This window comes from Bombyx mori, chromosome 4 (assembly GCF_030269925.1).
Source record: "Bombyx mori chromosome 4, ASM3026992v2".
Classification (NCBI taxonomy): Eukaryota; Metazoa; Arthropoda; class Insecta; order Lepidoptera; family Bombycidae; genus Bombyx; species Bombyx mori.
In genome coordinates this window covers 3,915,755-3,942,917 of record NC_085110.1, presented here as the reverse complement: position 1 = coordinate 3,942,917, position 27,163 = coordinate 3,915,755, and the positions used below count along the sequence as shown (strand labels likewise).

Genomic DNA, 27,163 nt, shown 5'->3' with positions numbered 1-27,163 from the left:
AAAGGTTATTACCGCTTCAACTTTTCTTTGGCAAATTAGTTAATATAGTTAAAACATTGTGTTTGTTATTGTTTTGAATTTAACATTTAAATTAGTTTTTTTTTTTAAATATAAGTCTGGAAAATACTATCATTTTATAAACATTTTGAATTAGTCCAGCTATAGTGAGACCCATGTCTAGCAGCCGACGTCTGTAGATTTATAAGATGTAATATGATGGGAGATTATAGAGTGAAGCACTACTATAAAGTAACAAAGTTCTTTCTTCTTCGAACACGTAAACGAACAGACATACTCACTTTTATGCTTTGTATTAGTGTACAATTTTCGCAGAATTAACCCGACACACCCGTGATTATGGTAATACACGTTATTTTGATTAAAACTCACGAAAACCAATACTTAAGTGTTATCAAACCATTAACGATTGAAATGGATTATAAAAAAATAGTGTATATGGTATTTCAGACGGATCACTCTCTCTCATTTTGTTTCTAATTTTATAAAAAATCGTTATGGGTTACTTATTAAACTTATTTAATATTTATTTAATCTACGCTTTAAATATTAAGTATACATAAATACAGATTTGATTTTTAATATTTATTTAAAAAAACAAGTTTACGTAACGGATAGATGTTTTCTAGAAAAGTTTTTATTTATTTTTTGCTAAATACTTAAATACATTTAAATAGCCTCGTAACTCTGAAATAAATGAAGTCAATGACTATGAAGACTACACTATAGAAAAATATTAATAAAAACAAACAATATTTAATCTATTCTCAATTTGACCACAGACGTCAAGAACAAAAATTTGTCAAATACATGGTAGTGTGTGTAATGTTTTCATGTTTTCTTTATTGATTTAATATATCTTTTATGCATTATTTTAAAAAAATATTAGCATTGTGCACTGCTTCTCTATATTCTCTATAAGTGTGGAAAATTTCATACTCCTCCGTCCGCGCAATTTTCGTAAAAAGGGATAAAAAGTTTTTGCTTCGCGTATTAATATAAAGATGTAACATAAATTCACTATGTGCCTTAGTACAATTTCTCATCATGTCCACTATTCATTATGAACGTATTTAAAAATAAATAACATCTTATTGCTAAATTAAACTGCGCGTAGATTGCAAAATCTCATTTTTTGCTGTGACAATTTATCCGAGAGTTATATCTTGAGCTAGAACGTGTAATTTCAGCAATTATTGCTTCCCAAATATTTTTTAGTGCCAGATACCTCAAAATGAACTTTATCACTATAAGAATAAGAATTGATATGATCGTATATTACATTGTGGATGTTATACCAGGTAACACTTTATTATACATTTGCATAATATAATTACAAGCACTTTTCATCCCGTACAGCATACTTAAAAGATGATGGACAATTACTTAGAACACGAATCATTTAAAAATCCTTATGAGACGAAAATGATGGAGTTAGTAAAAATCAGCAAACTCATAAATAATATAAGAGATTATATTCTTGCACAACTAAAATTCGATTTTTAGAACTGGTATAAGCGAGGAGCACATAAAAGGCCTTAATAGCAGTAGTATAGTATTAAATATTGCTCAAACATGGGACTATCCCTGCTTATATGAGCAACTAAAATATATTTCTTTATCTGTGCATCTAAAATGTACATAAATTTAGAGAAAGAATATTTTTTCATATTATAAACCTACATAACTTGTTTGCTAAGTGTTTATCCTGTCTATTAATTAAATAAGTCAGGACTTTTCCGCTCTTCAAGCCTTTTTTTACCACCTAAAAGCTGGTAGTCTAATGGGCTATACCAGTTACGGAACGGTACGGACCGGACGGTAGGTGAGCTCGCGGGCTCAATCCGAGGAAGTTTGCTAACACTAGCCCTAACAAGAGGCAATGCTTCACTGAAACTACCACCGAATCGGAATGGCTCTCCAAACCAGAACGCCAATCCATAGGATCTTTTGGAGATTTTACGACGAAAGGGAAGATCTTCCACCGAGCGGGTGATATTTGCTCGGTAGACCGACGGTCCCGCCACATCTAACATGTGCTTGATCACCGCTAGAAAACTCAGAACAGTTATTAAGGAAGTACTAGCTTGAGGTGGCCTGGATTTAGCTTCATGCTTTCTAAACTCTCTCTACATACTATAAACAGTTCTTTGAGATCAAATCGTCTGTTTACTTATTTGTTAAACGGACTATTTCGATATCCTTATGGCGGCGTGCTTCTATTCCACAGTTGAACACTATGAAATTGAAGGTTTTTTTTTTTGCTTGGATGGGTGGACGAGCTCACAGCCCACCCGGAGTTAAGTGGTTACTGGAGCCCATAGACATCCACAACATAAATGCGCCACCAACCTTGAGATATAAGTTCTAAGGTCTCAAGTGTAGTTACAAGTGTAGTTCTCAAGTGAAATTAATGCTATTGAAAACTAAGAACATTAGAAGTCCTAAAAGATTGTTGAAATACAATAAAATCTAAATAACTAAAGTGGTAGGACCTCTTGTGAGTCCGCACGGGTAGATACCACCATCCCGCCTATTTCCGCCGTGAAGCAGTAATGCGTTTCGGTTTGAAGGGTGGATGGAGTAGCCGTTGTAACTATACTGAGACCTTAGAACTTATATCTCAAGGTGGGTGGCGCATTTACGTTGTAGATATCTATGGGCTCCAGTAACCACTTAACACCAGGTAGGCTGTAAGCTCGTCCAACCACATAAGCAATAAAAAAAAAAAAACAGGGATTTGTCTGGCTATAACCAAACTCTCAACAAAAATTTTCGTATGGATATTATAATTTGCGTCACGACTCCTGAGAGGGGTTTCTTTTCCTAGGTTAAAAGATAGATAGGGTCTAGGAAACACGAATTTCATATCTGCACCCCCTAAGGTAGACTGTCAGAGAATGCCTGTGGCATTAAGTCCGCCTTTATACTGTCTATTATATAAAGTTATAAATAAATAAAGAAATTTTCTAATACCATCTAATTTTTAAAGGCTATTTTCTTCCAGCAAACTCCTTGCCTTGCATATATTGACATGATGCTCAATTATCTATTAACGAGCTTTACCCACAATTAGTGGCCGTTCTTCGTAATTTAAATTTTATGACATAAAATAGTACCCGCCGTGGTTATCAACATTACATTGATGTATTCACACGTGGCAAATTTATACTCTATTGCAGGTTTCGATGCCTAGGTATATCTTTATTACTGTTGTAAAATATGTGTAGAAATACTCGTAAAAGTACGCCAGACAATGAGGATATTTGCAAAGTAAATTTTCCATTAGAAGATTAGAAAAGTTAGATTATTACGATCGCGACGGTCCCTCACTTCCACTCAAAAGATTTGGAGTGTTGTTTGTTAAGAAAGATATAAAATTCCATTGAAGGTTTTTATTAAATTGTCTATTATTTCTATTTATTTAATCGAAAGTTTACTTCTACTGCCTAGAATTTCACGGATGTTTTTCATGTAATTGCTTTGTTGGGTGAAAGCAACTTCAACGGAAACTTCTGATGAAAGCACAAGCTTAATGCCTTGTCCTTGAAACTTGAAAACCAAACACATGACTGCTTCTCGCCAAATACACACAGGCTTTTGGAACCTATCAATGCCGGCTTACAATATAGCCTCCCAATTACTGGAATTACCCATATCATTAGCGAAAAGCATAAAACGGCAATGCATTATATATTTATAAACAAATTTTTCGTAAAGGGTCAAAAGAGCAGGTATATTGATGCATATTTTTATTAACATGAGGCTAATAACTACCCTGTATGTACATACTTGCATAGGAATATTTAAGGGTCCATCATCATTTTCAAATTAACTATTTTTACAAAGGTAAATTAGCTTGTTACGATCTAATTTAATACTCCGAAGATCATGGAAGGTTCAATCAAACTACTGAGACCATCGTTGAAACATTAGCAAAACCACAAATTACCCGTAAGGGCAGTGTTGCGGGTATCCGATGAAGCAATTTGAGGCAATCAAATGACAATAGCTCTCGGGTTTATCCCAATTATAAGCACCGGTGTTCTTTAATCTATGGTATAGTTCTGCGCAGTAGCTAATTAGAACCAACGAACGTATTAAATTTCATTTACATTATATTATTAAGTAATTGCGGGCAGCTGGTGCATTCGTATTTACGTAATTATGTCGTATTGACTTGAATATTTCTGAGTAAAAGAAAAATATTGTAGCGGATGAAAAAAATAATTGCGTTAGGACTGAGGTGTTTTTTTATTATTGAAATAAGCGGTCACTCGATTTCTTGCTAGTTAATAATAATAATTACTTTCCGAGGTTGAAAACTTTTTCTGTGGGCAATTTTTAAAAACAACTTTGTTTTTTAAAGTAGCCTCCCGTCAACAACGTAGCAATTCCGGAATATTCCAACAAAATTACGAGAGTTTCAGAACTATTGGCATTGACATAGCGATGTTTAATATCGTCGTTTAGAAGATAAAGTTCAATTAAAGCTTCCAAAATATTACTAGTCGTTGAGAGATCGAAGCGGTTTACTGCCGCTCCCATCTTCTGTGTAAGATTTACTTCCATAGAACTTAAGAAAGCCAGATCATCTTGATCCCAAAAAAATCATTTGAGATCTCTAAATCGTGACGTCGGTGACGTGAGTGACGTCAGTACTTACCTACTCTGTGGAATAGGGACGATTCCTTTATTTGATTGTTTATATATTAATTGAAACGCAAAAGTAAAGACTATTTAAAAAAACACCTTTTGAAAACAGCATTCAATTAAAATTTAATTGTATATAACTAGTCAGGTCATAAGTATTGTCACATAGTAAAAACTTTTCTTTTAGAATGCTGGCCACAAAAAAGTTTATTGAATTCGAATTTCGAATTGTTCATGAAAATAAAAATGTATACTTTTAGAATTTTACTCATTTTTAAATATGGAGTGGACGCTTAAAGAAGACCGTGTTGCAGTTATTGCGTTGCATCGTTGCGGTTACGCGCCAATTCAAATTTTTAACATACTGAAAAATTTGAATATAACCAAAAGATTCGTTTATCGTACCATCAAACGAAACAATGAAGACTCTAGTGTAGATGACAGGTCAAGAAGTGGTCGCCCTCGGTCGGTTAGGACTCTAGCAGTGATAAAAGCTGTGAAGGCGCGAATTCAAAGAAATCCCAAACGTAAGCAGAAACTGTTGTCCCTTCAGATGGGGTTAAACAGAACCACGGTGAAAAGGGTGTTAAATGAAGACTTAGGGCTTCGGGCATATCGAAAAAAAACAGGACATCGTTTGAATGCTCGTCTAATGGACCTGAGACTGAAGAGATGCCGCGCTTTGTTGAAGCGGTACGCGGGAAAAAAATATCGGGAAATTCTTTTTTCGGATGAAAAATTTTTTACCGTAGAAGAGAGCTACAACAAACAAAATGATAAGGTGTACGCACACAGTAGTGAAGAAGCGAGCAACCGTATTCCGCGTGTCCAACGAGGTCATTTTCCATCCTCGCTCATGGTATGGTTGGGAGTTTCTTATTGGGGCTTAACCGAGGTACATTTTTGTGAGAAAGGTGTAAAAACGAATGCAGTTGTGTATCAAAATACAGTCCTGACGAACCTTGTGGAACCTGTTTCTCATACCATGTTCAATAACAGGCACTGGGTATTCTAATAAGATTCGGCGCCAGCTCATAGAGCGAAGAGCACACAAGACTGGCTGGCGGCGCGTGAAATCGACTTCATCCGGCACGAAGACTGGCCCTCCTCCAGTCCAGATTTGAATCCGTTAGATTACAAGATATGGTAACACTTGGAGGAAAAGGCGTGCTCAAAGCCTCATCCCAATTTGGAGTCACTCAAGACATCCTTGATTAAGGCAGCCGCCGATATTGACATGGACCTCGTTCGTGCTGCGATAGACGACTGGCCGCGCAGATTGAAGGCCTGTATTCAAAATCACGGAGGTCATTTTGAATAAACTTTAGTGTCATAAGAATCTATGTTTTGTTAAGTTCATTTTGGTATATGAATGATTACATAATGAATAAACTTGTTTCAATTATTTTACATTAAACATGTGACAGAATTTATGACCTGACTAGGTACATAGTAATACTTATTTTAATATTCAAAAATTCAATTTGTTTAAAGGACTGGTGCCCTCAATTACAATTATTGTCTGAATTGTGGTTAATCAAAATTTCACGGGACTCGGCGAGACTGCGTTTTTTTTTACCTAAGCTGATGGTCTTCGTGGTAATATATCGATGATCTTCAGAGAGCATTTCAGCATAACCGGGCGAGTAGGTGAGCTCACAGGGCCCAAACCTGATGTTGTTGCTAACGAAACCTCAGCAAGAGCCGTGCTTCGCAGAATCTACCACCGGATCGGAAACGCGACCGACTGAGAAGATCTGGCGAGAAACTCAGTGGGCTGTGTCTGTAGGTTAATTTACTTGCCGAGCCCTTTGTCTTAAGCGACGGGTTCGACGCGAACGATGACCGGTCGTTTTTGCATACCTATTTACCAGTAGCCTCGAGTGGATAATCTAGCTTCACCTTGACTAACAGGCGAGCTCGTGGGGTCAACCTTGAAGTGTTTAATAATATCTGCTCTAGCATGAGCAATGCTTCGCTGAATCTACCACTAGGTCGGAACCGCGACCCACTGAGAAGTTCCGGCGAGAAACTCAAAATTTATTCCACAGCAAGCATTCAGAGGAAAATTTATATTTATGATTGATAATTAGCTTCATTGCATTTCCCCAATACCATGATGCTAAGTAAGATTTCAGGTCTTTCGATCTTAAAAGGGTTTAGCCGTAATAAATAAGACAACGACCGCACGTTCCAAAAAAAATAGATACATTCATATTTTTTTTATTGCTCTTATAGGCAGATGAACATGCGGCCCACCTGATGATGAGTGGGTACCGTCGCCCATCGACTTCAGCAATGCCAGGGCCGGCACCAAGCCGCTGCCTACCGTTAAGTACTCTCCACAAGCCTTGTTTGAAGAAGGATGTCATACCGCTCGGGAAATACCGTGGAGGGGAGCTCATTCCAAAGCCGGATGGCACGTGGCAAAAAAGATCTCTGGAAACGCACTGTGGATGAACGTAATGGCTCCAGGTATATGGATGAACTCTACTACGATGGCGGGCGGTGCAATGGTAAAAAGGAGATGAGGGTATCATCTCAATTCCTCAGAGCACTCCCCATGGAACATATTTACAAGTAATTATGTACAAGTATTTGTTTATTTATTTTATAACTATGAGCTCCAGGAAAATTGGTGGTAGGACCTCTTGTGAGTCCGCGCGGGTGGGTACCACCACCCTGCCTATTTCTGCCGTGAAGCAGTAATGCGTTTCGGTTTGAAGGGTGGGGCAGCCGTCGTTACTATACTTGAGACCTTAGAACTTGTATCTCAATGTGGGTGGCGCATTTACGTTGTGGATGTCTATGGGCTCCAGTAATCACTTAACATCAGTTGGGCTGTGAGCTCGTCCACCCATCTAAGCAATAAAAAATAAAAAAAATAAAAAAAATTATGCTTGATTTTAAACCACTCATCAGCTTGTTAATCTAGTTGCAACTGTACAACAACCACATGTCTGGCAGGAGAATGTGAAGATTGAAGATTTGTTATGATTTTTTTTAGTTTATAGTTTTAAAGTATAGTAACATATAAATTAATTGTGAAATTAAACAACAAAACAATATGACCAAATCATTTTTAATACCATACAAAAAAACTAGTTGTTTTGTTTCGCTTCTTTCGCGTTCTGAAGAGCCTGAGTCAAATACAATTTCGCTAGACTCTGACTACAGAACTGGCTTATATGTTGGCTGTATGTGTCTATTTGTCCGGCTACGATCATAGGATTCAACCTTGGCGGGACTGGATGAGGTTTAAAGAGTTTGTTCACGTCTTCTTCTGGCAACGGGGTCTCATCTTTAGCAGCCCTAGCAGCATTTTCCTGTGCCCTCTTCACCATCCAACGATGCTTGTCTTGTTGCTGCCTGACCACCAGCTGTTGGTACCTATTGAACTTGATCGCTTCTTGATTCAGTTCATCAACACGTTCCATGAGACTGCGAAGTTGTCCTGTAATTAAATCAATTTTATTGTTATGATGATAAATACAATATTTTTAAATAAAGTGGGCCCTTAGATGCCCTTAAATTGTAAAATCAGATCAACATTAAAATTCATTAAACAAAATCAATAGTTTTACACAAAATGAAGAGAAAAATGCTATGTAATGTTTTCTACTAAATATTATAACATGAAATAATAAAGAAAAACCTCTCTGTAGATTGTTTATGATGACCAACATATAGATATGAACATTTAAGTAAAGGAAGAAACATAATCTTCAGGCTCTTAAGAGCCACCTCATATTAACATAAGGGAATCGAAGTTTTAATGACATTGGATGGATGTTTATCTGTACCCTTTAAGAGGACACTTTCTTAGTAGAATTAATAAGCAAGATGATAGTGAAAGCTCACCTGCTTAAAATTGTCTATTGCCATTCCTCCACATAGTAAAAATTACAAGTTTAATATAGCAGTTAGGAAACAACTACTGGGAAAAGTAGTAGCTTCAGATTGCAGCAAAGGAATCAACCCATAATTGATGTAGTCAGATGTAGCCTAAATCTTGAAAGCTTTTCTGATAATTGTATACCATAGTAAAATTAAACAAACCTTCGAGAACAGATGCAGTACCCAGATCCAAAAACTTGGATCCTTCCTCTTCAGGTATCATCTCGGTGAGCTCAGAGATCATTATGTTAGTTAATGGAGAGTTCCGGATAACAATTGGCACTTCAATGAATAGATTTTCATAGCCAATCTTCAGGTTACGTAGTGCTTCCGGAGTGTAATCGCCTTCCTTGTACATAGCAATAGCCTGTAAAGTAAGTATTAACCTCAATTTTACATATATTCTTATTCATACATGAACACCCAACTATACATAATGTTTTCACAATATAAATATAAAAAAAAAACAACAATAATTTACTTGCTTGTTGATGAGCATATTGTGAGTCCAAGTTACTATTATTTCTGCACGTAATAATAATGTGTTTAAGGATTGAGAACAGTCTTACATCTTAAGACATGTGTATAAGAACATACATTACCATCCTCTTTATATTTGCTGGGAATCATACATTCATTCTGGTTTAATGGTGAGACATCAAATATATTTTTTTTTATTATTTTTATTGCCTTTGTAGGCAGACGAGCATACGGCCCACCTGATGGTGAGTGGTTACCATCGCCCATGGACTTCAGCAATGCCAAGGGCAGAGCCAAGCCGCTGCCTACCGCTTAATGCACTCATGTTGTGATATCTGCAGGTTGCATGGACCACTTAGATAGTATCCCCATAAAAAACATTTAAAATATCTCAAAAATATAGATTCTGCCATTCACTTAGCATTAACAAGTGATAACTTCACTAAATATACGTAATATAAATAAATAAAATAGCTCAACTTCAGAAATTAGTTCTGTCATAAAGCTCAATTAACAACATTAGCACTTTAAAATGTGTATAGTTATGAGAGCTTAATTACCTGAGGTGTCAAACGATAGGCCTTCAAAGTCAAGAATCCTCTGGCTGATTTCTTTGTATCGTAAATCACAACAACACTCTCCTCAATAGAGGTCTGATAGTGATATTGTGACTCTAATAACGAAAGGCTTAGAAAATTGCCTACATCTGCACTCTGGTACCTGAAGAAAGATATGAGGTATAAGAAAAAAGAAAGTTCTGCTGTTCTAATTTAAAATATTGTATGACATATTTTGACATACTATAAAACAATTTTCAATATTAATTACCATCCAACATGAAAATGATCAACATTGACTCTTCGAAGCCTCCTCATCATGTCCAACTGGTATTCCTCCTCATCCATGGTGTCGTCATGCTTTGGAAATGGGAAGCAGTTGGTAATCTCCAGACGGTTCTCAACGACCAAACCAAGGAGAGCTCCCTGAGCCACCTCCATGTTGCTGCATGATTCTTCATGACAGTGTTTCACTATTTTCATCACTGCCTAAAATAAAAAGCACAAATATATTATAAAAGTGGGAGCAGATCTGTCATTTCAAATGCTTGAGTTAGTTCGATGAGGATTTGTTTGATTACCACATATTAAACTGTTTTACCACTACTTTAAGCATGTTTCAACTAAATAACTTCAGAGAGGATATTATTCAAGGCAAGTTAAAATACACTTTAATGTGTAACAAGTTTAACAAAACAAATTAATACCTACCCATCCCTAATAAATTATTGCTATATTAACTTTCTGTGTATGTGTAGGAAATCAATCAGCTTGCTATTTGCAATCAATCAGAACAAAAACTAATCTCAATCATTTACAGTTAGGAAACTATAAAATTATCAGTAAATAGTAGTATAGTATATAACAAAAAATGACTTCACATATACTATCAAGATCTAAACTTTGTAATGAAGCATAGTTTAAAACACTAATTATATAGTTCAGAGAAAATTTAATGTTTTAGATGTACAGTTAGGTGAGATCATCCTCCTATTTCAATGACCCCCGGGCTCAGGGCAAATGTCCCAAAACAGTCAATGACTCAACAACGTTTATATGTTGTAAACAGAAATAAAAAACCTTTGTAGTCTTTTATTTTCTTTTTATATCGAAAGTTTTTTGGTTCATAGAATCCTATAGAAATTAACATAACGAATTATTCAAGGTTTGGTGAATTGTCAACGTTTGCCCGATTTATTTAAAAAGAAACGAGAGCACAAAATTGAAAACATAACCTATACAATTATCTTTATTATTGCAACGGCAACCTATTTTATTGTAATCTAAGATCTCCTAAAATCATACAACACGAATCATGTTCCAGATCATAATAATCCACCTTAATTGACGATGTTTACTTCTATATATTAATTAAATGGTAAAAATACATGACGTGTCGAGGCACGAACTTTCACAAAGTTTTTAATTTAAAACCTACAGTTGACGTCCGTCTCAGAGAACCTATCTAAACTTTAATTTTAAATTTACTTACCAGTCCATCGCACTGAACATATTGGATCGTCGCTTCATTTTCAGGAGCGCGTCTAGCTGAACCAGCACGGCTCGCCATTTTTAATTCACAAGAGAACGTTTGATTTGATTACATTTTAGTGTAGCTCTCCAAATCGACTATCAATAGCTATCGATAATTGTAATCGATACCTTATTTGCAATCGACACTATACGACAGATTAGCCTTTAAAAATACTACCACGAATATCACATCTCGATTAAACTTAAACACTGTTGGAACTATATACCAGTTTTTACAAATTTCTGGGTTTTAAAAAGAGTAGGTATACGAAGACATACACACGCTAATGAGATTAATATAGTAGTTTTTATATCCCAGTTACAATGCAATAAATAAGTGCCGTAATTTTGCGTATTGTACTATGGATCACAATGATAGTTAATCCTAATGTTTACGGTATAAATGTAAAACAATTAATGCATTATGATCTTGTAAATATTCTTTAACAAATCCATTTTTAGTAATGATAAAAATTAAGGTTTAAAAGATTTTTTATTTATATGATAAATCTCAAATGTTGTTCAATCTTTTTCTATTATCCATGTATAAATTGTATTACATTCTTACAGATTTTGAATTAAAAAAAATACTATAAAGTTAAGTGATATGGCTCGAATTACACTTATAGACGTGAGGTCTCATTATTTGCTTTAATAAGGAAGTGGTATCAATTCGCGTTATCGCTGTATTTATATTTTACCGTTCGTCAATTTGTAATTAATCGTTTATTTATTAGGTTGTACCTTATGGAACATTTTGTTAACTTACGACTTTTGCTTAAGACTCTCGCTCTACAAAGCACAGGTCCGGCCTCGTGTGGAGTACTACTCCGACCTCTGGGCCGGGCTCCCAAAAACCAGCTACTTCCATTTGACTCTATACAGAAGAGAGCCGTTCGGGGGCTCCCAAATACCAGCTTCTTCCATTTGACTCCATACAGAGGAGGGCCGTTCGGATTGTCGATAATCCCATTCTCACGGATCGTTTGGAACCTCTGTGTCTGCGGAGGGACTTGGGTTCACTCTGTTATTTTGCACCGTATGTTCCATGGGGAGTGCTCTAAGGAATTGTTAGACATGAAACCATCATCTCGTTTTTACCATCACACCGCCCGCCACCGGAATAGAGTTCATCCATAATTCCTGGAACTACTGCGGTCATCCACAGGGCGTTTCCAGAGATCTTTTTGCCACGTACCGTCCGGCTTTGGAATAAGCTCCCCTCCACGGTGTTTCCCGACAACTATAACAACGCCTTCTTCAAACGAAGCTTGTGGAGAGTATAAACTGGTTGGCAGCGGCCTGGCTCTGCCCCTGGCTCTATCCATGGACGACAGTAACCACTCACCATCACATGGGCCGTGTGCTCGTCTACCTACAAGGGCAATAAAAAAAACAAAGCTTAGAACTATGTGGTGAAAAAATTTGTTCCTGTTGTGCAGAATTGATTATTTCAAAGCTTAAAACGAATCTTTTACTAATTAATTTTCTATTGTTTTGCTTGGCTCGATGAGTAAATTTTACCCTACAGACACAGCCCACTGAGTTTCTCACCGAATCTTCTCAGTGGGTCGCATTTCCGATCCGGTGGTAGATTCTGCGAAGCACGGCTCTTGCTAGGATTCATGTTAGCAACGTCGTTAGGTTTGAGCCCCTTGAGCTCACCTACTAGTTAAGGTTACGCTGATATGGTCTCACTAGAGGCTAGACCATCAGCTTAGGTAGGAAAAAAAAAGAGATCGTTTAGAGCCTAGCTACCGGGCAATTATAGCAGCTCCGCGGAAGATCTGCCCTATAACGTTACCCACAAAGATTATACAGACAGAAAATACAATAATAACAATTACAGTTTTAATACCTATTAAATGTATTATCTGTATTCACAGCAGTACACATACCTAATTTTATTCGTGAATGCAATTTTGCTTAAAGGTATCGTTACCAGGCCATAAAATCAAAAAAAAAAGGATACAATTACATATCTCAATACATAAATATATGTATGTATGTACATAGTGTAATCAAAATCGTTTTTAATTACTTTATCCATAAATGTTGTGGAAATTTTGCTTGAAGTCATTAATATCTATGATGTTGTGGCAATTCAAAATGTTTTGGCATCATAAACTTATTTTTGATTCTAAAAATACTTTGGCTCTGTGATCTGTTTCGTTCATTAAATTGAGTTTTGTTAATTAAATTAGTGTTAAACAAACACCTACTTATCAATTTAAGAAAACTTGATTAAATAATGAGTCAGCATAAGTTTTGGAAAGGAGTGACTCCCCTAAACGTGCCGACGTCTCAACAAGTACCTGATAAAGTTGTTAAATTGTGCTCATTAGATACAAATTTTATTGTGTTAGGAAACGACCATGGCATCTATTATTGCGAAAATGCAGACGATTCTTTGAATTTTAAAAGGGTGAGCGGTATTTCAGCACTGGACATATCATATCATAATGGCATACTATATATCATAGACACGCACGGGCGCCTATTTAAAACAAATTGTAGCTTTAAAAATAAAGAAGAAATTGTAGTAAAGGAAGACTCTAAATGCTGCCCCCACGGGTTCAGGAGCTCAAGTTACAAAGTCAAATTTCGGACTGTTGTAGCTAATGATTTTGGTCAACTATTTATTAGTAGTGATGGGCAGTTATGGGGCTCTGGAGCTATGCCCCAAATATCACTAGATTCTAATAGTATTAAGAAGATACCGTTCTTTGAAGGAAGAACTGTATACAGTGCCTCCATTGGTCAAAACTTTGCTGCTGTGATAGCAAGGAAAAATGTTAAACAGTCTGATAACTGCGATACAGACAGTGAAAATGATGAAGAAGAAGTGTTCGCAACTAATTGTTCACAGTGCCAGACTATCATAGGCCTTGCATCTCCTGCATCTGTGCCGTCCTTTTCTGAAACCTGTCCATTAGGTGTTCATATAAGTAAATCAAGTGAAGACTCAAGTAGTACTACTGCTCCACCTACAGATTTTCATATTGATGCTTACAGTTATACTGAAGATTCTAGTCCCTCTTCGGAGGAATCAAAAATAGCACAAAACATTATACAAACTACTGAAACATTAACTGAAAGAAAATGTGATGAATTAATTAATACAGAAAATGGTGATGGCTCAGATAAAGATAGTGATACAACTGAAGCCGATGCAGAAAAGATTAATAATATATTCATGAATGCTGATGCGGCAAGACAGTTTTTAAGTCGACAATTATCATGGGTGTCAGCTGGTGAAGATTATTTAGTGGAATATACAGAAAAACCTACAAGAATCATAAAAGAGAATGTTTCAAATCTCACTAATTTTGTCTATGAAGGTGTTAAAACTGTAGGTGATAAAGTTGCAACACTTTCGAGGCATGTCAGTGGTAGTAGCGAAAACAATGAGACAGTAGAACAACTATCAAGAAATCAGAACGAAGAAACCAAGTCCCTCATGTACAGCTGCACTTCAAACTGTAATGTAGATGATCTGCAGTTTTCCACCAGCACTATTAGTAGTGAAAAAGAGTTTGAAGAAGCCAGAAAAAAAGAGACTATTAAGAACATGTCTAAACTAGGAAGGAATATTTTAGCTACAGAATTATGGACTTGGGGTGACATAAGTTATGGACAGTTAGGAATTGGTGACACAGTCAAAAGGGTTAAACCAATGATTGTCATGAGTTTATCGGGGTTTGGGCTACAAAAAGTTTCTTGTGGGAGTTTGCATTGTTCTACGCTCACGCTCGATGGACGAATGTTTGCTTGGGGATACAATCATTACCATCAATTAAGCTTCGGTTCAAGAGAAGATAAAAGTGGACCACAACAATTTACAGAAAACTCAGAGAGCGATAGAATTAGGGATGTCATTGCTGCTGATCATCATACTCTAGTCTACACGCACAATGAGAATATATTATACATGGGCAAACACACAGATGGTTTCACAGAATCTGTTGTGAATTTAAATCCTAGTTTGTTAGAGGAAGATAGTGAGAAATCTCCAAGCATGGTGACTATAAAAATTACAGAGCCACAACACCATACAAGTAAACCCCAAAATCTGTGTTATCACTGGAGAATCTTATCTTCAGGTAATATTAGTTATTGCTCAGTAGAAAACTCAAAGAAAAATCCACAGTTCCAAGACTTATCTATTGCTCAAAGATATCTAGAAGAAATGTTACTGATTTATCAAAATCTTATTAAGGTTTTTTTGAAGAAAAGTAAAGCAATTACTGCACATTCCAATGTTTATGAAACAGTATGTGATATTTTTGGTGACATATTGAATGTCACAGCTTTAAATGTATTATCAGTTTGGCAGTATGCAGAAAAACATATAAATGAATGTGATATATCATTGATTAAAAATTTAGAAGAGTTTATTTTTTTGTATAGAAAGTATTATGTAGCTGTAAGCAATTTAATTGTTATTGGTGGTTTCACCCAAATCAATAGTGTTATTGATGTCCCAACGAGTATTTATAATTTATTTAGTGATCAACTTCCTTCGAACAAACAGAAAAATAGTAAAAAGACATCAGAAGCCATAATAGGTCTTGCCTTTGTGCAACCATTAACAAGATTAAGTTCATACAAATGTATAACTCAATCTATATTGAGACATAAAACCAAGAGAAAAAAAGGCGAAATTGTATTAAAGATTGAAGAAAGATTAAATAAAGTTGTTTCATCATTTGATTCATTAATAGAAGAGCAAGAAAAAAAACGTAAAGAAGCGGAAGTTACGAAATTATTTTGGGAAACAATTGGTAAAAGTTTGGAGCAATATAGAGCTCCAGAACGACGATTAATAAGAGAATCAAAATCTCGACCTATATATCTAGTCAATCCTGGAAGATTTTCATCACATTGGTTCATTTTATTTAATGACATATTTGTTCATGTTAGTGGTAGCTCACCTAGTGTGCACCCCCTTCAAACCCTGTGGGTCGAGTCTGTCATACATTCTGATCCATCACAATACATAATCCAACTTACTACTCCAGAAGAAGTTATATCAGTGTCAACAGTTACCGAGCAAGAGAAAACTGAATGGATACAAGCTCTGAATAATTCCATAAGAATAATTTTGAACAAAGAATCTGTATTTAAACTACCCTCAATAAGATCAGCAAGTTATACATTCTCAAGTAAAAGCACATTTTTTAAAGATTCGAAATACATTGGTAGATGGTTAGATGGTAAAGTACATGGAAACGGTAAAGTAGAATGGTCAGATGGCAAGCAGTACATTGGACAATTTCAACTAAATACTCTATGTGGCCATGGAAAAATGGAAATACCTGGTGTAGGTAAGGAATACAAATATGAATTATCAAATATTTTTTACCTACACTTTTATTACAATCTTTAAATTAATTTCAGGGATTTATGAAGGCCAGTGGAAAGATAACTTACAGAATGGCTACGGTAAAATGAAGTATTGCTCGGGTGACATATATGAGGGATATTTCAAAGACGGTCAGCCTCATGGACATGGTATTAAAAAGCAAGGAGATTTCACATCTTCATCTGCAACTATTTACACTGGAGAATGGGTTAACGGGGCAAGACAAGGCTACGGTGTCATGGACGACATTGGAAAAGGAGAAAAATATTTAGGAAATTGGAGTGACAACAAGAAACACGGATGTGGGTTGATCGTGACTTTGGACGGAATATATTACGAAGGTTTATTTACGCAAGATGTGTTGACGGTGAGTGCCTGTATATGTATTAAAATATTTAACATACAAACACAAATATTGTCTCCAGTAATACATTCTTTCACAAGGCCACAATAGTCTAAGTAAATTTGAAATTTTTTGTGATTACATTAAAATTGTTTTGTTTATTTTCTGATAATTAGTAAAACTTTTAGGGTCATGGGGTTATGGTGTTTGAAGACGGTACACATTACGAAGGCGAATTCAGATCTGCTGGTGTATTTTCTGGTAAAGGAGTTCTCACATTTTCTAGTGGGGATAAGATAGAAGGTTCATTGAGCGGGGCTTGGACTGAGGGAGTTAAAATATCGAATGCCACCATGCATATGAACGTATCGAATCCTGTGTTGCCAGCTAATCCCAAACCTAAGTATGTTATTAAAACTATTTACAACAAAATATAAATGAAAAAAAAGTATGTTACCAGTAGTTTATGAGTTATATTAAATCTTCGAGCTTTTTGCTGTTATTGCATTAAATTATTTGCTGTTCATAAATTACACATTCAAAAAAAACGTAAATAAACCTAATAGATTCTTATTATTTTCTAAATTAATTAATATTATTACGAATTGTTTTAAACTATCTTCGTTATGTACATTATAGACGAGTTTGACATTCGACTGGTTCTTATAACGAAATTCACTCTCAATGAGTTCCCGATATTTCAGGAGTTGTTGCGAGTGCCGTGATCACGGATTGATTGAAGACGGCGGCTGTCTGTCCTCTTTCCAGTCCGTTTTCGTGTTATCCGTTAAACCCTCATAGACACAACACGTTGCGTTTCTCGTCGAATCTTCTATGTTTTATATATATATATATATATAATAAATAAATAAATATTTACTAACAATCACGCCACGTTAACTGGTCCCGTGCTAAGTTCGTAAAGAACTTGTGTTGCAGGTACCAGATAACGGAAATAAATGTAAGATACTATTATACACATACATATTATGTTTAATATTTAATATACATCCATAACCCTGGAAAAGACATTTATATTTATCATAGAAATACCTTCCCTTGGCGGGATTCGAACCCGCGACCCCCTTGTGTAGTGACCATGTCACTTACCGCTACACCAGATGGCCGTTAGGGTCGCGATTCTAATCCGGCTCTCTTACTAGGGCAGATGTTGGCAAATTCTCCCGGATTCTGCCCCTTGAGCTCGCCCTCTAGTCAAGGTTAAGCCAAAATAGCCCGACGCAAATGCAAATCTAATATAGTGTTTTCTTTGCAGTTCATTCGGAAAATTAAGCGTAGCACCAAACCAGAAATGGAACGCTCTATTCCGCCAGTGCTTCCAATGCTTGGGTATATCAGACGCGGTGCTAACACCCACCGGTAATCATTTTGCCCACGGACCATCGGGTCCAACGGTGGACAACGTGAAGATATGGCAAAACGTTGCGGTAGCGATATCCTCTTCCCATAAAGAGGGAATGAAAACGAGCCTTAAAAGGAATAAAAGCACTGATCTTGAAAAATCTGTGGATTGTTTGGAAGTCATACCAAAGTTTGGACAAGATACTTTGAATTTAGACGAATATACGGAATTGAAGCAGTATTTGTACAATGTAAGTTCAATTTTGTTACACTAGATGGTTATGTCATCAGTGACTTCACCTGAGTGGCCCATTCCAATCTCATAGGAGATTTGCTGTACCCGCCCGCTTCGCTGAGCATTTAAAATTTACATTATTATTTCTCACCCCCACAAAGATTCTCATCATTAACGCCCCCGCAACTGGTGTAGGGAGTCCAACACTCATATAAATATTAGCCTATCCATTAATTACATGTATTTTCTACATGGATACCAAGTTTCAAGTCAATCGGATGCATGGTTCAGTAGTTATAACGGAACATCCGTAAAAACCACTGTAGATTTATAAATTAGTATAGATTCAGACATTGACCCAAAAGACAATTGAGACCAATGTTTTGTTGTCTATGGACTCTGGTCGTTTAAAAACATCGGAAAGTTGAAAGATCATCTGACTATCCAATCAAACTAATAAAATTTTAAATTTTATTAAAGATTGAAAGTTTCTGAATGCGTTCACTGATTAATTTTGTAATTTTGTAATACCAACAGGCTTGCGAGTCCTCTCACCATCCGCTGGGGCAGCTGGTTCTGGGCTTGACGAACGCATTCAACACGACGTACGGAGGCGTCCGTGTACATCCGCTACTTCTCAGTCATGCGGTCAAAGAACTCAAAAGTATAACCGCGAGGCTCTACCAAGTGGTGAGGCTTCTGTTCCCAGCCCTACCCTCAGAGAATGCCGATCTAGTCTTGCCGTATAAGACCCAAGAGAACGACGATGAAGTTGAAAACGATAGCAATCCTATTCACGGGTGAGTTATATTGAAGTACTTGAGACACCACATCCGGTGATTCTGTTTCCTTTACCCCACCCTCGTCAACTTTAATAGATTCCTAATGTTGAGTAAACCATTATTAGTGGAACGCACCCTGCGTTCCACTAATAATGGTTTTGAAAACGCCGCTAATTTTCTCAACGATTACTTCGACAAGAGACCACCACCTTTTTAGATGGGTCGTCGTGAGCTTCGCGTGAGCGTAAGTCATGACGTCATAAGTGACGTTTCCGCCACGACCGCGATCGTTTTGTAGAACGACTAAAGAGCATTTTGATCGTTGTTGGCGCTTAGTGGACCGCACCCATTATTGCACGTTTCAACCCAAAGAAACGATAAATTACGAAAATCGTTGTTTTTTTTTTAAGGGATTTTATGACCTGGTTACTTAATTTATATTTATTTATTTTATATATTCTTATTTTTATGAAAAATGAATGAAATGAAATGAGATGAAATGAAGATGATTAATTTGAGACATTAATCAACTGGGATGAAATTAAATGAAATGAGATTAGATGATATGGGATGAAATGTAATCTTAGTAAAATGGTGGTCATTTACTGAGATTTTTTCAGTGGACTTTTTGGAGGATTCCGAGAAGTTGCGTCCAACGGCTTTGTTTCGTTTTCCCACATTTGTGCACTTTCACAGATATTAAACAGTTAATAAACCACCGTTATTACACATTTAAGCCACTAAATAGACAAAATAAAACAAATCACACAACTTCAGTCCTCGCGTTCCTGCCAAAAAGTCTCATAAGAAAATCGAACAGGTCATATATTTGACTACCCGCGTTTCTGCGAAATTGTGTATTTATATCAGACTCCTACGTATTCCCGTAGTGAAGTGGTATCGGCAGCTGCATTGCTTCAGCCAACGTTGTTGCCTCGTGTGCACCCGGCTCTATTCGTGCTGTATGCGTTACACAACAAGAGAGAAGACGACATGTACTGGAGGAGGCTGCTGAAATGGAACAAACAGCCGGATATCACTCTGATGGCCTTCCTCGGGATCGATCAGTGAGTATCGATCTATCTGTTATTGCAGTACGTGGATGAACAATATTTTATACACAACTAGCGACCCGCCCTCGCTTCGCTTCGGAAACTGTAATTTATTATTTATTTTTCCTCTATTTAATGGGTGTTATTATACATATTATAAACCTTCCTTTTCAATCACTCTATCTATTTTTAAAAAAAAACCATCAAAATCCGTTGCGTAGTTTTAAAGATTTAAGCATACATAGGGATATAGGGACAGAGAAAGCGACTTTGTTTTATACTATGTAGTGATTTACTAACTATAAATTTAGCTAAAAAATACCTGTTTCTATTGAGCAGGACAAAAAATATGTCATGTTTCAAGATTTTGGAATCTGTTTCCAATTTAAATTAATTAGTAAGGCAAAGGAGTCAGTCACACTCTTGCAATTACAAATTTAATAAAACAACTAGACTATACCCTATATATCAAAAGACGTTAACGTTTTAATTAGTAACGTATTCAATTTGGTGCATTAAAACTATAATGATTTTAGGGTCCACTGCTGTGGTTAGGAAACACGACGTGAATACCCACACCTACTTTAAGGCATGAGGTCGACATCTCACTTGTGTGTATAGGGACCTTACAGACCTTGAAGCTTTTAGGCAGCGGCTTGGTTCTGCCCCTGGCATTGCTGAAGTCCATGGGCGCCGGTAACCACTCACCATCAGGTGGGCTGTGCGCTCGTCTGCCTACAAGGGCAATAAAGAAAAAAAAACAAAAAAAATTGAGGGGTCAATATTATTTCGCCTTCGCGGCAGAAATGGTCAAAACGGTGATACCTTCCCGTGCAGACGTTACTTTAAGCCCTACCACCAATGTTTTGATAGTGAAAATGAAAAAAACAAGCCTGAAAGTAAAAACAAATTATTAGTTTCCTAATTGAGTGAATTTTTTTCAGGAAATTCTGGGTGAGTTACTCGTCGCAAAACAATCAGTCACCTCCTTACTCTCCGATGAAGGATCAACACTTTCAAGAGGCAGTAGAAACGCTTCAGCAATTGAAGACCACTTTCTCGCCGATCGAGAAACTCCTCGTCATAAGGAATACATTTCAGAAGATGACCAGCGCCGTCCAACAAGAATTAGGTAAGGCTTAGGTCACTTGTTTGAAGGCATCAACTGAAGAACTAATGACTTAATTGATGATACGCCCGGTGTTTTCTTATATAGTGCTGTGACTCTTCTAAGTAAATACGTACCTAACACTACTTTATTAACGTGACATTTTTATTGATGGTAGGACGTGTTGTGAGTCCGCACGGGTAGGTACCACCCTGCCTATTTCTGCCGTGAAGGAGTAATGCGTTCCGGTTTGAAGGGTGGGGTAGCCGTTGTAACTATACTGAGACCTTAGAACTTATATCTCAAGGTAAGTGGCGGCATTAGCGTTGTAGATATCCATGGACTCCAGTAACAACTTAACACAAGGTGGGCAGTCAGCTCGTCCACCCATCTAAGCAATAAAAAATAAATAGCACATTTGTATAATTGTCTGGTTGTAAAGCGCATTGTGAGTCCGCGCGGGTAGGTATCACCGCCCCGTCTATTTCTGTCGTGAAGCAGTAATTCGTTTCGGTTTAATGTGTGGGGCAGTCGTTGTACTGTAAAGCTGAGACTTAGAACTCATATTTCAAGGTGGACGGCGGCATTTACATTGTAGATGTCTCTGGGCTCCGGTGACCCATACAGGCAACAATAAAAATCCCAAATGAAGCTTTTAGAAATGAAGCTTTTAGAGGCATTCAGAGAGGCATCTCATTAACTCGCAGCCTAAATCTTCTTACCCTCATTGTTATTTCATTCGAGTTTCAAATCGCACACAATCTTGCTAAAGAAGTTTTAATATCAAAATCGTATACTGGTATAGTTGTAATGTAATGTTTGTTAACCGTTTATCACCAGGAGGTTATTTGCTCTTTTCTCTACGCTGACGATACATTAGCTCGTTTCTCCACGCTGACGATATATTAGATCGTTTCCCTACGCTGACGATACATTAAGCTCGTTTCCCTACGCTGACGGTACATCATCCCCAGGTCAAAACTACCTATGGACCATGGACGAGCTGTTCCCGGTCTTCCATTTCGTGGTGGTCCGCTCCAGGATCCTGCAGCTCGGCTCCGAAATACATTTCGTTGAGGACTTCCTCGAGCCGGGCATGCAGCATGGGGAACTCGGCCTTATGTTCACCACTTTAAAGGTGAGTTTCGCTCGATTTGCTTACTCGATTCTCGTCTAATTCTAGTATTTAAAATCGGTTTGCGGGAGCCTTAGCAAATGCGACCTCGATAGATTCGTATGAGTTAGTATATTATCCGTAGAGTATATTATAGCAGTCGTGAGTCAAATATTGATGACGTATGCTGGTATCTAATGAACGTAATTGGATAATTGGATGTGTGTGCGTGCATGCGTGTGTGCGTGCATGCGTGGGTGTGCGTGCATGCATATGAATGCATATGAGTGCGTGCATGCAGGTATTTTCATCTTCATCACTGCTGTCAGCGCTCAGAGTATTATTAATTCATTTTCAATAATATTTTCTATTCTCACATCTCGTTTAAAATCTTGTAAAATTATTCTATGTTTTCTCTACGACTTTTCTTCAGTCTTCTGTAGTGACTTCCGCACACGCAGTTTGTAGCAGAGTCATCATTTTAGCAGTACTGAATGGTGGTTCAGTATTGTTCCGCGCTGCATGACCCTTTATTTGTGCCCAAATAAGCTCGATGGCGTTATACTGGCAATGGTAGGGAGGCAATCGAATAACTTCATGTCCATGATCTAGGGTCAGTTCATCGATTACATAGCGGAGCTTGGACGGCTTAGTTGCTTTTACCAGATTTAACAACTCAAATTTTAATAAAGTTGGACTTGGATCCACACCATTTCTTATCAGCCACGAGACAATTTCTCGCTTTTTATTTGCTTGAGTTGGTAGTTTATCAACTTAACTAATTTATCACCCGTTTAGTATTAAAGTTGAATGAATGAAAATATCGTGTAATAAAAATGAAACCCGCAAAATTATAATTTGCGTAATTACTGGTAGTAGGACCTCTTGTGAGTCCGCGCGGGTAGGTACCACCACACTGCCTATTTCTGCCGTGAAGCAGTAATGCGTTTCGGTTTGAAGGGCGGGGCAGCCGTTGTAACTATACTGAGACTTTAGAACTGATGGTGGCGCATTTACGTCTTAGATGTCTATGGGCTCCAGTAACCACTTAACACCAGGTGGGCTGTGAGCTCGTCCACCTACCTAAGCAACAAAAAAAAATTAAAAAAAAAATCGTGTAAAAAAAATCAAACACATCGTAGGCTTCCGAAGGAGATCGGTTGTTGAAATATCATTCATAGTAACAATAAACAGTATTATGTAAAAATTGTTCAATTTCAGGCCTGCTACTTCCAGATACTTCAAGAGAAGATGTCGATGAATTAGTAAAATATTTAGTGTTTTTTTCGGTTTTCGCGACCCGTAGACACAATTAAGACTATTCTTAAGGCTTAATCTCGCATTTATTATTTTCATTTTATCGTTTTTAAACGTAAATTAACAGTGGCAAATTTTAAGAAAATATTTTTATTCTCAAACTAGACGGTAGTCGACAATATTCAATTATCGACGAATAACACTTGAGACGAAAGATGTTTTCGCAGAACGCGAGGAGACGCGTCGTAGACGTTCCGATAATAGCTATTTGGGAACTTGTATATATTATGCAAGCTTATCTTGAAATTGTCGTTAGCGAGATTCAGTTATCTGTCAGTTATCTGTCTGTTATTTTGTGTTCTATGATGGTTACCATCACATTAGAATAGTAGGAAAACACCTCAGACGACCATGACCAAGAAAACTGTAAAGTATACTATATTATAAGTATAATATACGCGAGATTAAACCGTAAATATAGTTTTAATTATATCATAAAATATAGATTTAGATGTAGATTATGTAATCAAATGATCTCCTAGTTGGTATTGCGTTGTATGTACATAAATAATATAATTATATATTCTAATGAATTCTTTTGAATTAATATTCACAGGATAAAAAAATTAACGTCCCTATATAGACAGACGTGCTTGTTGCAAATTTAATTTAAAAAATATACATATAATTTGTGCTCTGTGACAAAAAAATGTGACATCACATCAAATCGGTAAATTTTCAATATGGTATTATTATTATTTCACATAGTCAAAAAAATCAATATATTTTTTTATGAAATTAATTTTAATAAGATAGACGGAATTTATTACTGTTATCTTTGAAGCTACTATTGAGATTAGCTTGGAAGCAAAATTTTAACATACCCCAATATATAATAATTTAATTATGTATAATGTAGCTGTGTGTTGGAACTTTGTATAGGAATATGTAGATGAACTCGCCTCACAGATAGCTTAAAATAATAAAATAAAAACTATTTATGTTTCAATATATATTTTTTATATTTCACGACATTAGGTCTATAACCATTGGCGTCTATATTTAATTTCTTTCATACGGATCCTTAAGTGTTTTCGTTTTACTGAAAATAAATATTAGATTAAATAATTAAAGGAATCTTATTGACGCATGAATAAGGCATCTATTTTTTTTTGTTACATGGACTCATGGTGCACCCGATGCTAAGTTGTTAGTGGACACTATAATTTTTTTACTGGTGCCAGGATATCTTGTGAGTCCGCGCGGGTAGGTACCACCGCCCTGCCTATGTCAGCCGTTGACGTGTAATATTTTTTTTTGTTTTTTGTTATCAAACTTATTTTGTATTATAACTCAAATGTATTCGTGGGTAATTAATTATTTATTACAATTATGAAACTAAAGTTTTTTTTAGTAATTTAAGTAGCTTTAACATTAAAACGATTGTACAAAATTCAATATCAAACGACGAAAAAACGTTTTGCTGTAGTCAAATTATAATACGTAGTTACGTTTTTTTAATAAATTAAATTTGATTATCGATTAAATAATCTTATGCTTTAACTATAATTAAGTGTTATTTATTTATATTATTGAGATGTTTATTTTTGTACCTGTAATTAATGGAATGTTATTTAATATAACTAATATATTATTGTTTATATTACATTCAAATTCATTATAGTGATATTGGTATTCTAATGTTCAAATCATTAATCCCACCTCTAAAATATTGATTCCGATTCCAATAAACTTTTTGTTTTGTTATAGTAAGCCGGCACGTAAGTTGGCAAGGTTTTGGTGTAGTGGGGGTAATGTCGCGCATAGTGCACATTGTAACAAAAAATGGTCACTTTTATTGCCCGTATATAATTTAATTTAATTAAATTAAATTTTTTATTTGCCTCAGTGACTGCATCGACTATATGGTCATTGATATTTGGTCCTGGTATTGCAAACAAATTTAAAACAATAATAACAACTCGTAACAAAAACTCAATATAAACAAAGGGTTCCTACAACTTTAGTAGGCGCATGTGTAACCGGGAGCGAACGGAACGTGGACGCGGTGCGGGAGGGGAGGGTCGACTGACTCACCAATCGCGCGCTCGGAATGGTGCTACGTCTTTCCCCGCATCCCGCTTGACAACCAAAGAGACCTAAAAAACGACTTCTGCGCATCTAACGACTCTTGCCAAGTTACGTGCCGGGGACTATATGTAGCTTTCACCTAAAGTATGCGTCTCATTCAATATGGACGATGAAGATAAATTTTCTGATTCAATTTTATATTGTAGATATTAAGTAACATGAAAAGGTTTTAATGCCAAAAAAAGATACGAGTTTATAATATTTACGCTGAGATATGCGCGATTGGCTTATGGCGTTAGTGACGTCATCGCCTCGTTTGGACGTCACAGAAAAAGTTTGTTGTTATTAGCTGATCGTGATACCTTCATCGCCAGGAGACTGCTTTTTCAGCTGCTCTAGTTATTAAGCCTAATCTCAGCTTCAAAACTTGGACTAAAATGGCGGTGTTATCGGTACCACGGATAGATTTGTTGTATTTTAAACGTATGTATTTATATGCTATCAAAAGTAATATTATGTATTTAAAAACTTTTCAAAGTTTAATAAATATTGCAAATAACGGTATCTACGTGGTTTTATTTTTTTATTCTATTATTATATGTTTTTCATTGTGTTGGTTAGCACGCTGATTTAAAAAATGGTGATCAATTGGCATTTCAAATAAAAAGGTTAGGTTTAATTAAAAAAAAAGCACTTTGAATTCATCATTATTTGTTTTATGACTAAAAAAAATTATGGGTGTTTTGTCAATCGACATATTAGAATACATGGCTTTAAACGTAAAAAGGTGAATTTGCTAAGCCAAGTAGGTATGTAATTTCGTTAATAATAGAGTGAGTTCTTTGGGCTCATCTCAAAACTGGTTTCCACTGGAACATAGTAATGTAAAAAATTACTCTCTTTTACTGGTGGTAGGATCTCTTGTGAGTCCGCACGGGTAGGTACCACCGCCCTGCCTATTTCTGCCGTGAAGCAGTAATGCGTTTCGGTTTGAAGGGCGGGGCAGCCGTTGTAACTATACTGAGACCTTAGAACATATCTCAAGATGGGTGACGCATTTACGTTGTAGATGTCTATGGGCTCCAGTAACAACTTAACGCCAGGTAGGCTGTGAGCTCGTCCACCCATCTAAGCAATAAAAAATGATTAGATTTTATTAATTAAACCAAATGTCGTGCAGTGCAAAAATTAATACAAAATAATATCATGATAATAAAAAAAGCTATTTTTTTGTCCTACCTAAGCTAGTAACCTCAAAGGGCTATCTTAGCTTCACCGGACGTGTAGGCTAGCTCATGGGACTCAGCCTGACAGTT

General features: G+C 36.3%; 2 protein-coding genes across 2 annotated transcripts; one reads left to right on the top strand and one right to left on the bottom strand.

Annotated features, from left to right (window-relative positions):
• Positions 1–7,737: 7,737 nt before the first annotated feature.
• Positions 7,738–11,191, bottom strand: eIF3h (eukaryotic translation initiation factor 3 subunit H). The gene is given in 5 exon segments (NM_001043383.2): positions 7,738–8,125; positions 8,731–8,935; positions 9,609–9,768; positions 9,877–10,094; positions 11,098–11,191. Coding segments are annotated over 5 exon segments (1,014 nt in total). The 5' UTR covers positions 11,176–11,191; the 3' UTR covers positions 7,738–7,772.
• A 1,928-nt stretch (positions 11,192–13,119) lies between these two features.
• Positions 13,120–26,411, top strand: LOC101740931 (alsin). The gene is made up of 9 exons (XM_004929142.5): positions 13,120–16,465; positions 16,539–16,870; positions 17,035–17,249; positions 18,123–18,459; positions 18,981–19,243; positions 20,116–20,292; positions 21,222–21,409; positions 22,360–22,523; positions 23,721–26,411. Exons 1-9 carry the CDS (start codon positions 13,390–13,392, stop codon positions 23,763–23,765), a joined length of 4,797 nt encoding a protein of 1,598 aa, XP_004929199.2. The 5' UTR covers positions 13,120–13,389; the 3' UTR covers positions 23,766–26,411.
• Positions 26,412–27,163: the final 752 nt, after the last annotated feature.